The sequence below is a fragment of the Megascapheus bottae genome, chromosome 1 (genome assembly GCF_031878675.1).
Source record: "Megascapheus bottae isolate mThoBot1 chromosome 1, mThoBot2.hap1, whole genome shotgun sequence".
NCBI lineage: Eukaryota > Metazoa > Chordata > Mammalia > Rodentia > Geomyidae > Megascapheus > Megascapheus bottae.
The window spans coordinates 10,405,482-10,418,464 of NC_143509.1; the positions used below are offsets into that span (position 1 = coordinate 10,405,482).

Consider the following 12,983-nt stretch of genomic DNA (forward strand, 5'->3'; position numbering starts at 1 on the left):
GAAGAACGACTTTTGCCAATAACCAGTCCTCCCCCTGTTCTTAAGGATTATGCTTTGTCTCTACTGGATCACAATCAGTGCATTCAGCTCCTATTCCTTTCTCCATTCAACATAAATCAATAGCCTTTGGCTCCAGGGAAGCTTAATATGGATACTGAAAATGGAGAAAGCAATGTCATATAGGAGCTTCCTAATTCAAACACCCCTGACAGAAAGAGAACACAGTATGGTTCATACAGACTGGAAGAATCAGACTATACTGGAAGAATCAGACTAAAGGGCTGGAGGGAGACAGGCATTTGCAGTTCCATCCTGGAACACTAGATACTCAGAAAACTTAAATCTGAGGATTGTGGCTTGAATCCAACCGAGGCAGGAAAGTCATGAGAGACTTTTATTTTCAAGAAACTAGTCAGAAAAATCCAGAAGGGAGGCTGTGGCTCAAGCCTGAGTGATCGCTTCTTGAGTAAATGCTCAGGGACAGCACCCAGAGCCAGATTTTAAGGACTGCTAAAAACAACACACAAAAAATAAAAAAGAATGGGAATAAAAGACGATTTTTTTCTTTTCTATTTTTGTGTGCCAGTTCTGCAGCTTGAATTCAGGGCCGGAGCACTGTCCTTAGGCTTCCTCAAGGTTAGAACTTATGCCACAGCACCACTTCTGGCTTTTTCTTATTTTAACGTATGCGGTATTGAGAAATCAAACCCAGGTCCTCGTGCATGCCGGGCATGCACTCTAACACTAAGCCAAAGTCCCTGCCCAAAAGCTAATTTTTTTTCCTTAATGGCTTCTACTCCAAATTCATCGATAGTCTAATTACCCAAATTATCCCATGTGACACAAAGGAATAGCAAAAACCTCCATCATCAGCATCCATTGAGCTCTTCTACTCCAGAGGAAGTTTAAGGATAAAATACATTTTGTCCAATCCCTCCTTTTCTTGACATTTGATCAGCTTTTGCTTTCCATTCATTATGGCAAAAGAAAGAAAATAGACACGAGAAAATATTTGTCTTGTACACACCCAGTTTGGTGTCATTATTCATACTGATTCTTTTTTTCCCTTTGGTAATGGTCATTTCTATCTGCTTGCACAAATTGTCCACCACTCTCAGCCTAAAACTTTATACCTATTATAAAATTGTTCAAATCTCCCTCTCCAACATTGCCAACCAAGATCCTTCTCTAAATAAGGATGAGGAAAGAGCCAAAGCTGAAAGGTGAAAATTCAGGGATGCAAAGTGAGCATCACTAGAAAAATAGGTGTTGGTTTTCTAACTTTTCCAATTAATTTCCTACCTGGAAATTGCAGGAGCAAACACGGAGAATGCCTGGGTGTGGAATCTCTCCAGGGCTCTGCTAATGTCCCTGTTCCTCAGGCTGTAGATGAATAGGTTCAGCAGGGGAAGGACCACAGCATACATCACTGAGGCCACCACATAGTTTCTGGGGGATGGAGACAGAGCTGAACCAAAATACTCCCACAGTCCTGTGCCATAAATCAAGCTCACGACGGGCAGTTGAGAGCCACAGGTGGAGAAGGCTTTGTACTTCCCCCCTGCAGATGGGATTTTCAAAATGGAGGACAGAATTTGACAGTAGGAGAAGAGAATGCCTGAGGCCGGGAGAACTCCAAGCAGGATGCCAATAACACACATGACTATCTCATTGCTGAAGCTGTCGGTACAGGCCAGGTGAAGCAGCTGAGAAGGGTGGCAGAAGAAATTAGCAATGTCCACAGTCCTGAAGCAGTAAGCTGTAAGACAATCAGACTGTGTAGCAGGGACTCCATAAGACCAAGTGTGAAACACACTCAAAGTAAGGAGACACAGAGAGGAGGGTTCATGATGCATGAATAATGAAGGGGGTGACAGATGGCCACAAAGCAGTCATAGGCCATAGCAGTCAGAAGCATAGAATCTGTACATGACAAAGTGATGAAAAGAGACATCTGGGTGAGGCAGCCCCCATAGGAGATGGCTCTGCTGTGACTCTGGAGGTTCATCAGCAACTTAGGGATGGTGGTGGAGGTGAAGTCGATGTCAATCAAGGACAGATTGGAGAGGAAGAAGTACATGGGGATGTGGAGGTGGGGGTCAAGGTGATGACCAGGATGATGAGTAGATTTCTAAGCACGGTGAACAGGTACATGGACAGGAAGAGCCCAAAGAGGACAGGCTGGAGTTCAGGATCCTTTGAGAGCCCCAGGAGGAAGAATTCTGTGGCAGTGGTTACATTTTTTGTGTGAGTATGTCTCCAAACACTTAAAAAGAAAAACCAATAAAATACACTGAAATACAAAAAGAAATAAAATAACCCTGGCTCTTCATGCCTTGAATGGAATAGTGACATGCGAATAATTTACACTTAGTATTCCTGTCTTTTTCTTAATTGGGGTAAAACCAGTTTACATGAAAGTCATTAATGATTTTCCTGCTCTCCTTCTTGTAATCATACTTCAGATATATGAAGACAATTTAAGTATAAAACAGATCTTAAGTCACTTTAAAAAGGGAATGTAATATCCTTTCAATATTACAATAGTTGAACTGGACCAGCATTATCTAGTACTGAAATTAAATGGACAGTTTAGAATGAAAACAGTGTGCCTCTTACCTCGTCTGTGTGTGTGTGTGTGTGTGTGTGTGTGTGTGTGTGTGTGTGTGCGCCCTGGTAATGGGACCACTTCATGATTTTATTGTAACGCCTACCTACAAAAGGAGATGCATTCACTGGGCATGATGTGAAGTACCTACAGTTTATCATCCCAGCACTTTGGAGCAGAAGCAGGAGGACCATAAGTCTAAGGCCAGCCTGGGCTACATGGTAAGGTCTTGTCAAAAGAAGCACACACACACACACACACACACACACACACACACACACACACACCCTTCTTGGGTTTGGAAATGTAGCTCATTAGAAGTATGTGCTCGTCATGGACATGGACCAGTGAGAACAACTAAAGGGGCATTTCCATGATATAAATGCTATAGACATGGTGAAGGGTTTTCTATAAACGTCCCCACTGTGATGAGCAGAACTGAGGCTCTAATGGAAGAAGCCGTTGCCTCTACTCCAACGTGGCCTATGCAGTGTCAGTCAAGACATTTGAAGTGAAGATCTCTGAACTGGAGCTGGGTACCAGTGACTCACGACGATAATCCTAGATACTCAGGAGGTTGAGATCTGAGGATTGCAATGGGAAGCCAACCATGAGACTCTTATCTGTAATGAATCTGCACAAAACCAGTTTTAGAAGTGTAGCTCAAGTGGTGTAGCACCAGCCTGAGAGAAAACGTGACAGGACAGCACCCAGATCCCAAGCACACACAAAAGAAATATGCATGTATATCTATGTGCATATACACACATATAGTCATGTATGTATCTATACCTCTGTATATTATGTATTCACGATGGACTTCCTGAGATATTGCAATCCTACCACCTGAATGATGATAAAGAAAATTTTAAGATTTTCTTTCCACTTTCCTTCCTAACTCTCCTATGCCTCAGAACTTTCGGAGTTTCAAAGTTTCTTTGTAGGGGCTGGGCCAACACATCTAGCTCTGAATGATCTCCCATGCCTGCTGTACCTAATACAATTAAAAACAAATTCACTAAGACGCTTCTGAATGCAGAGATCCAGCCAAGGAGGAGAAGAACAAATGTAGACTGGACTACAAAAATCACAGACTAAAAAGACAGGCTAATTAGTAACTGTTTTTTTCTCCTCAGTGGATCAAGGCAAAATGCACATAATTACACAAATCAGTCTGTGCTATCTCAGTCTCTGTGGATTTTCCAGTATTAGAGATGGAAGACGAGTAATAGAAAAATGGATGTCCAGGGCAGGGAGTTTGGCCTAGTGATAAGAGTGCTGCCTAAGACGCATGAAGACCCGAGTTTGATTCCTCGGTAGCACCCACACAGAAAAAACCTCAAAGTGCTGCTGTGGCTCAAGTGGTAGAGCTCTAACCTTGAGAAAAGCCCTGAGTTCAAGCCCCACAACTGGCAAAAATAAAGTAAATGAATAAATGGGTGTCCAAAGTCCAGCATATTTTTCTCTACTAGTCACCAATAAAATGTCTGCCTACACACACACACACACACACACACACACACACACACACACACACACACACACAATGTGAAAGGCAAAAAGTTAATCAAACAATAAAGTTATCAGCCAGGTGTTGTAGCTCACACCTGTAATTTTAGCTAATACTTCTGAGAATTGAGATTTGACGTCAGCCTGGATGGCAAAGTCAGTGAGACTCTATGTCCAATGAGCCACTGAAAAGGCAGGAGTGCAGTTGCCTTTGAGCAAACAGTAAGGGATAGTACAGCCAGGAGTCCATAACACTGAGGGAAAAATACATCCAATTAAGGAGCCACAGAGATGAGGGTTCCAGGTGACTTGGTAATGTGGAGTGTGACAAATGGCCACAACCCTGAAAAAAGCCATGGCAGTCAGAAGCATATTACCACCACACATAAAAAGGATGAACAGAGACCTCGGTGTGAGGCAGCCCCCATAGAAGATGGTTCTGCTGTGACTCTGGAGGTCCTCCAGCAACTTGGTGGTGGAGGTGAAACAGATGTCATGCAAGGAGAGCATGGAAAGGAAGAACTACATGGGGGTGTGAAGGTGGGGATCAGAGATGTCAGCCAGGATGATGAGAAGATTTTCTGAGCACAGTGATCAAGTATATAGACAGGAAGAGCCTAACCATGAAGGGCTGTAGTTCAGGGTCATCTTAGAATCTCAGGAGATGGAACTGTGTGACGGTTTTGAGACTGTCAGCTTCTCTGCTGCTTGGACAACTGTTGAAAAAAACTCTTGAGAAAAAAATTAAACAGACAACAAAGGCTATGTGCCTACTGAGTTTGAGTATTTGTAAGCTGTATTTACCACCTGAGGTCAAAGCTTCTGAAATTATTCTCCGTGGGTATTTCCTGAACCTCTAGAATTTTCTTTTGGTTGCTCAGCTCTTGAAGCCCTTCTATTTGCTTCTTCTGAAAAGATACACAAGACTATTAAGAAACAGGCATAGAATTTACCATTTCCATGGCAACACTGCAATGCAATTTACTCTTTGAAAATAGAGACTAAAAATCTGGTTGTTGGTGGCTCACACCTGTACTACTAGCTACTCAGGAGACTATGATATGGAGATCAGAGTTTGAAGCCAGCCAGCCAGGACATTCCGTGAGACTCTGTCCTCCAACTAAAGGCACTAAAGCATAAGAGGAGCTGGGGATCACGTAGCAGAACACCAATGTTGAGCAAACAAAGCTCAGAGCCTAACTTCAAGTCCCAGAACTTGCATTCACACACACACACACACACACACACACACACACACACACACACGTGCACACACACACGTACAAACACATGCACTCACACACAAATTCATCGCCATAGTTCTTTTCTTTTTTTATTGTAAAAGTGATATACAGAGGGATGAATGTTATGTAATTCAGGAATTGAGTGCATTTCTTCTTGAGTAGTATCATCAACTCCCTCATTTTCTCCCAGTCTTTTCCCTCCTGGAATCCAGTCCCCTCAAATTGCGTAGTGCATTTTCAACATTTTCCCTAGTGAATTTCACTGATGAATTGGTTCATTTTTCTTCGTGGACACAGTTCTGTCCTATAAAGTATTTCCTGGGGAATCTACAGAAATATTTTATAAAGCATGTTCAATGTCTTCAGAATTGATGCCTGTTCTTTGTTAAATAGTGCCCCTTCTGTCTGGCAAATATGATGTAACCGTTCTATTAATTACAATAAAAAGATACTAAAAAAGAATTGATGCCTGTTCTATTATTGTTTTCTATTTTTTTTGAAATGTTAAGGCATTTATAGTTTATTTCCATCACTGACCAAGTATGAAAACACTACTGAACATAGCAGTGAGTGTGCTTTTACCAGTTAATATTACTTCCAAGAAACATACTCACCCAAAATACCTTCATTTTTCACAGGTCTACAGACTAGAGTTCAAGATTAAGTTGTTACTTTTGCTCAAGGCTAGCATTCTACCTTTGAGACACAGTTCCGCTTTCAGCTTACTGGTGGTTAATTGGAGGTGTCTCACAGACTTTCCTGCCTAAGCTGACTTTCGAACCAAGATCCTCATATCTCAGCCTCCTAAGTAGCTAGGATTATAGGCACGAGCCACTAGCACCTGGCTTAAAGACTTTTATAAGGACATCAACAGCACTCACAAGGGTGAACTCTCATGACTTATTGTGGGACTCATGATGATATGTCAGACTAGCCACACCTGATTTTGGAGTATATACATTCAAACCACAGCAAGCTGCACATTTCTTCTTAGCCATCCAGCACCACAGCAAGCTTTGTCAGTCCAGGGTAATGGGTAGAACGATGCAAGCAAGATAATGTCTCTTTCTTTCTCCTACTCTTTGGCACAATTACCAGGTACTGATTTGCTTTACTTTGGGTACTGATTTGTTTTATCCACAGGCCAGCCATGGGCACCCACATATCTGCTAACACATTATTTCTAAGCACATGTTAGATGAAACTAACATTTAAATCAGTGAAATGTCGAGTAAAATACAGTGCCTCCTGTCAGTGGATTTCATCTAATCATTTGAAGGTCCATAGGGAACAAAAATAACAGCCTCTCCTCTAAATAAGACAAGTCAGGTGGGAGGATTCCTGGGTCTCTTACATGCTTTTACACTGAAGATTTTGACCCATCAGTTTCAACATTAGGAGCCAACTGTTGCAATAAATCTGTACACAACCAGCTTCTCCAGAATTGCTTCTCTGGAGAACCTGTTGCAGAACAAATTCAGTGAGGCTCACCACCCAAGTTTTGTTCACACATGAATATGAGGCTTCTTTTCCAGACCCCAAGGGCTTGAGGTTATCAACCTGTAAGCCTCATTCACCAGCTGCATAGCAGCTGTAGGTCACAGCAAGCCACTAAGGTTCTGTAGCTACACACTAACAGGCCAACCTCCATTATGAGGGAGCAGGAGTGCTTGAAGTGCATGCTTTCACTGCAGTACCTTTTTTTTTAGTCCTAGGGTATATCCATTTTAGTAAACATCAACATTTACTTTTATACCTTCTTAATCATTAATTCTGTTATCAGTCAACTAATAACATGGTTTGTCTCCTAAGACCATACTTAGTATCCATCCTGTTTACCCACTAAATGTCTTACATAAAAATCATTTTTTCCAAGATTTATGTATTTATATACAACATATCTTGCTATCAAAAAAGCTTCCTAATCTACATTATGAAAAGTTTGAACAACAAATCAATGTAAATCTTTTTTGGAAAGATTCATAATCAGCATAGTCCTTTAGTGACTGTATGAGTTCATCCAGCAGACAATCTCCTTGCATAAAAGCTTCCAAATCATACAATGATTTGTTTATTCTGTGATCTGTGACGCGGTTCTGTGGAAAATTGTATGTTCTTATTTTCTCTGACCTTCCTTTAGTTCCAACCTGGACTTTCTGAGCATCATATCTTTTATTTGTTTCTTCCTCCATATACATGCTGTACAGCTTTGCACGCATCTTTTTCATAGCTGTTTCTCTATTTTTCAGTTGTGATCTCTCTTGTTGGCATTCAGAAACAATACCTGTTGAAGATAAACTATGCGGACAGCACTGTCTGTGGTGTTGACATGCTGACCCCCAGCTCCACTGGCTTGTTTAGTGTCAATCCTCAAATCTTTAGGATTTATCACCGGATTAATCTCAGTAGGTTGGGGCAAGATTGCCACTGTCATGGTGCTAGTATGGATGTGGCCTTGCTTCTCGGTCTTTGGTACTCGCCGGTACTCTGTGTACCCCTCCTTCATATTTCATGTGCTTATAAACATCTGATCCCCTAATGCTGGCACATGCATGTCTAAGGCCACCTAGTTCACTTGGAAAGTAATCCAGGATTTCAAAATGCCATCTTTTAAATGAAGCATATTGCTGATACATATCAAACATCTCTGAAGTAAACAACATTGCCTCCTGACCCCCAACTCCTGCAGTTACCTCCAGGATCAAATCATTTTCATCTGTTTCTTCTGGTGCTTCAACTGACTTATTTCTTTTTGACATAAAGCCACTTCATTTTCTGCAAGTTTCCGTAAATCTTCATTCTCATCACACAGCAGGGCCTCGGTCTCCCTCAGGTCCCGCACACTCTTGCTCAGGAGCCGGGCCGCGGCCACCAACTCTGGGCCCCGGCCCTGTAACTGGGCTTCTGGACGATCCAGGAAGGTCCTCAGGGGCCCGCCGCGGGCGAACAAGTCCTCCAGCTGCGGACTGCCTTGGCTGAGAGCCCAGCGGGCCGGGCCCGGTGCCCGGAGGGCGCGGAGACACCTAGCGGCGCCCCCAAGAAGCCGGAGAGGCATCCCTGTTTTCTATTTTTTTTAAGTTGGAGTTTTCATGCACCTCTCCTAGCCTTCCAGCCATGCCTTCGCCAACACCCCCAGGAAATACTTACTTCTCCTCTTGGCCCCCTGTGTTAAAGACATGCACCAATATTCCCTTGCCCCATGATGTGCTGTCCTGGGGCCTGGTTGCTTCTGGTGGGTTAGACAGCCAGCTGAATAGGTGGGAGGGAGCACCTTCTGAGCTAGTTTACACAACCTATCTGGCTTGGTTTCTTGGTCCAGTTGGATGTTCTGCAGAATGAAGTAGGGGGAGCTGGGAATGTCTCACACAACCACCCACCACTATCCAGGGCTCTAGGACACAGCAAAGAGAAGCTGGGGTTAGTAGGATCTCTGCTGAACTGATCATTATTAGCATAGAATGATTAGTTTGGCACCTCATGCAGAGCGTAATTCGTCTTGGATTTGAAGTTTTCTTGTTCTCATTGCTGTATGGGAAAATTGGTCATAGCCTTCAGAAACTTTGAGGCAGGTATTTGATGTGGTAGTGTAATACTCGTTAGTTTTCATTTCTTTTGTTGTTTTTGGCTCAAGTTAAAGCTTTATTATAGGCAAAAACCATCAATGCTCATGTCTTGTAAACATACTGTCCTATCATAAGACTCAATAACATAGCACCTATAAGGAATAGTAAGCAGTCTCTGCGGTTTATGAATATATTTCGATCAATGTCACCCCTCCAATATTGTCACTGTCCCCTACTCACCCCTTCACTCACTCTTCATAATTTTGTAGGATACACATTGGATGCTTGTTTGCATTCTCCCCATCTTTTCCTCTTCATCTACCCATTGATGCCACTCCAATCCTGTCCAGTCCCCACTTCCTGGTGTTTATTTCTCTGAACATTGATTTTGCCTTTCTATGGAATTACATCATTTGAGATCTTCTGGAATGTACCATATATCAGTGAATACATTTGTATACAAGATCATACAGCCCAATGTATTTACTAAGGAGTTTGTGAGCTAAATGAACCTTGCACATACAAGGGAAAACATAGATCCTGTACCTCTCTGAGCCTACCTTACTCTCGTTAACATAATTTTTTTCCAGATCTTTCCAAATGATACAATGTTGTCCTCACTAATGGATGACTATGTATATATACCACATTTCCTGGCTCCATTGGCCCACTGAGGGTGCTCTGGGATGATTCCATCCATGTCTGATAATCTACCAACAGCAGAATCCTCACATCCTTCATATTGTTTTTTTCTTTTTTTTCCAGGCCACTGTCCTCCCATATGGCTGCCCGGTTCCTCATCATACTGGGGAATCTGTGCCACTAAGAATCCTTCTCACATCAGTAGAGCCTCTGTGCACTTATTGCTTTATGTTTCTGATCCTCTGGATCACTCCAAGGGGTTCAGTTCAGTTCATTCCCCATACTTATGCTACAGTGAATCCTGGGTCTCTGCTACATCATATGGGAATATCAAAGAGATGTTGCATTGGGACTCAGCTGGGTGTTTGCAGGTATTTCGTCCTGGGAAGTTAAGGATATGTTTGTATAAATAATGATCATATAAATAAAATAATTATAAAATAAATAAAACTCGCAGGGTAGAACAATGATATTCTTGGTGATGGTTTGTGTAGATCAATTGTAGAACAACACACATATTACAAACGTTACTCTATTTTGTCCATAATATATAAGGCTTTGGTAAAGCATATTTTAATGCCAATGAAAATGAAAAAGGAATGGTTCTGCCCTTCATCAAATAAGTATAAATGACCAAAGTTTAAATCTATAAATCTTCTTGCTAGACAAAGCAATTTTTAACCTGGCATGAATTTTTTTTTATGATTCTGTCAGCCCTGTGTGTCAAATGTCAAAAAATTGGCCTGTTAATACACACAGGTTGGTTAACTGTGACCTATGGGTATTAATCCTCCAAGGCCCTATAGAAGTCAAGGATGAGCCTTCCCTCCTCTGTCTCCAAGACACTGGTCCTATACCTGTCTCCTCATCACCACCATCTCTGCTCCTTCTGTGTCTTCATCTCTCACCTGCGGACAGAGGCAGCACTTGCGCTGAGCACCAGACCTGGGGTCCTCAGATCTGTCCACCTGAGTCTTAGCTGAGCAGCTTAAGCAATTTAGTGGGGCAGGATGGGCGGTAAAGGACTTTTAGGAATGTCTTCTCTGCAGCATGAGGACAGGTAAGATGGTTTGGTCATCACAGTGGGTGAGGATGCCCATGTAAATCCCTGCACACAAGGGGACTGGAGAGTGTATGTCCTCAGTGAGCTTGCAGATAGGGTTTGAAGGTTCGGGGTACCAGTATATATAATGGAGAATTATTTACCTACTGTGCTTTTCAATCTCATTTGTGGCTCACCAAATGCAGCCGGATATAAATGGCTCAAACCAGTTTCCTAAGTTTTCATAGAGGCTGACTGAAAAGAGGAGGAGGAGGAGGAGGATTAGGAGGAGTAGTAGAAATAGTAGGGAGAGGAGGAGGAAGAGGAGGAGGAGCAGGAGGAGGAGGAGGAGAAGGAGGAAGATTGTGATGATGATGAAAATGACAAAAAATGTTACATCAATGAAACTACTGGCAGATATGCTTTGTGTCCCTCTTGGAGATCTGGTTCTTAGGCCAATCTTTCTCATTTCATATGCTTAACCTTCTGTGGTGTGTGTGTGTCTGTGTGTGTGTGTGTGTGTGTGTGTGTGTGTGTCTGTGTGTGTGGTTTGTGAACTGATACATAAGACCCTGTATGTATTCATACACCTTGATGATTGAGATCTAATTTCCATGTTTAAGAGAATTTTCAGCGTTCTTTGTTTCTATGAGCCTGACTTATTTCAGTCAATATCACATTTCCAGACCTACCCATTTCCCACAAATACCATAATACCAGAAAAAGCAAGTACAGTGGAACCAGAAGTAGATTTGTATCTGCTTGATGTCAGAGATGAATAAGAATGGGATGGGATTGTGTTTTTTCATTGGGATAAAAAATATTCACTGCACTAATGGTTGGGAATCTGCTTTGTTCTCCTAACCCAATATTGCTCTAGTGGCTTCACCTACTGCTGGCCCTTCCCCCAGTGGATGGTCCACAAATCCTCCAGCCCAGTTTACCACCCAGAATCTCAATCTCTATAGGAAAGCCTACTCTCCAACCCTCTCAATGGATAGGCTTCCTAGAGCCTAGGTCTGGGCACTGGCTCCAAAAATAGGCTCCTAGACAGAGACATGCATCATAAATGTGTAAAACGCTTAGATTCCCCCCTGCTTCCCTGGGACCTGCTCCCCCACACTACACAAGGGTGCGCTGTACTGTCAGGTGGTCTTGCTCTATCCAGCCCTGTTGTTCTTTGCTTTTCAACACAGCTGTGTGTCACACGTAGAAACTTCACATGTAGAAAAAGCCTGAGGAACAAGGCATCCTAGAGTGAGATTATCCTAGAAGTAAGAGAATGCCACACTTCACCAACATCCATGAGTATATTGTATTGCATGGGTGGTGCAAAATTTAAACTTGTATGTACTTGGATTTCAAATGCAAACAGTTGACAATTTCTGGATATGTGTTTCATTTTCCTAACGCGATGTTTTTTTTTTGTTTATGAGCAGTTGCCCAAGTGATGTAGAGACATGAAATCCAACCCAGGTTACAGATTTCTTTTCCTGAGAATCTCAGAAGATCCAAAATTACAATCCATTCACTTTGGACTGTTTCTGTCCATGTACCTGATCACTGTGCTGGGAAATCTGCTCATCATCCTGGCCATCACCAATGACCCCCACCTCCACTCCCCCATGTACTTCTTCCTCTCCATCCTCTCCTTGGATGACATCTGCTTCATCTCCCTCACTGTGCCCAAGATTCTTGTGAACCTAAAGACTCACAGCAGAGCCATCTCCTGTGCAGGCTGCCCCACACAGATGTGTCTTTTCATCATTTTTTGCTGTATGGATGTTATGCTTCTTACTGTAATGGCCTATGACCGCTTTGTTGCCATCTGTCACCCCCTGAATTACCTTCTCTTCATGAACCCTCGTCTCTGTGTCTCCTTGGCTCTTCTGTCATTTTTCATCAGCTTCTTTGATGGACACCTGAACATTTGGATGGCGTTGCAGATGACCGACTTCAAGCAATTGGAAATTCCAAATTTCTTCTGTGACCCTTCTCAAATCCTTGATCTTTCCTGTAAAGACACACGCACAAATGCTATTTTCAAATATGTTGCTGCTACCATATATGGATTTCCTCCAATCTTTGGAATCCTTTTCTCTTACTATAAAATTATTTCCTCAGTGCTGAGAATCCCATCATCAGGAGGGAAGTACAAAGCCTTTTCCACCTGTGGCTCTCATCTGTCAGTGGTGTGTTTATTCTTTGGGACAGCATTGGGTGTTTATGTTGGATCAGCTGTGTCACATTCTCCCAGGGACAGTGCTGTGTCCTCAGTGATGTACACAGTGGTCACTCCTTTCCTGAACCCCTTCATCTACAGCCTGAGGAACAGAGACCTCAAAAGTGTCCTGAGCAGGTTGTTGAAACCATGA

The 12,983-nt window shown here is 42.6% G+C and overlaps 1 protein-coding gene and 2 pseudogenes across 1 annotated transcript; 1 reads left to right on the top strand and 2 right to left on the bottom strand.

Annotated features, from left to right (window-relative positions):
* Nucleotides 1-3,591, bottom strand: part of LOC150068361 (olfactory receptor 7E24-like) — a 7,867-nt pseudogene extending 4,276 nt beyond the window's left edge.
* Nucleotides 3,592-7,292: 3,701 nt separating this feature from the next.
* LOC150068362 (peptide chain release factor 1-like, mitochondrial pseudogene) lies at nucleotides 7,293-8,416 on the bottom strand (annotated as a pseudogene).
* A 3,652-nt stretch (nucleotides 8,417-12,068) lies between these two features.
* Nucleotides 12,069-12,983, top strand: LOC150068363 (olfactory receptor 7E24-like). The gene has a single exon (XM_090325195.1). It carries the CDS (start codon nucleotides 12,069-12,071, stop codon nucleotides 12,981-12,983), a length of 915 nt encoding a protein of 304 aa, XP_090181321.1.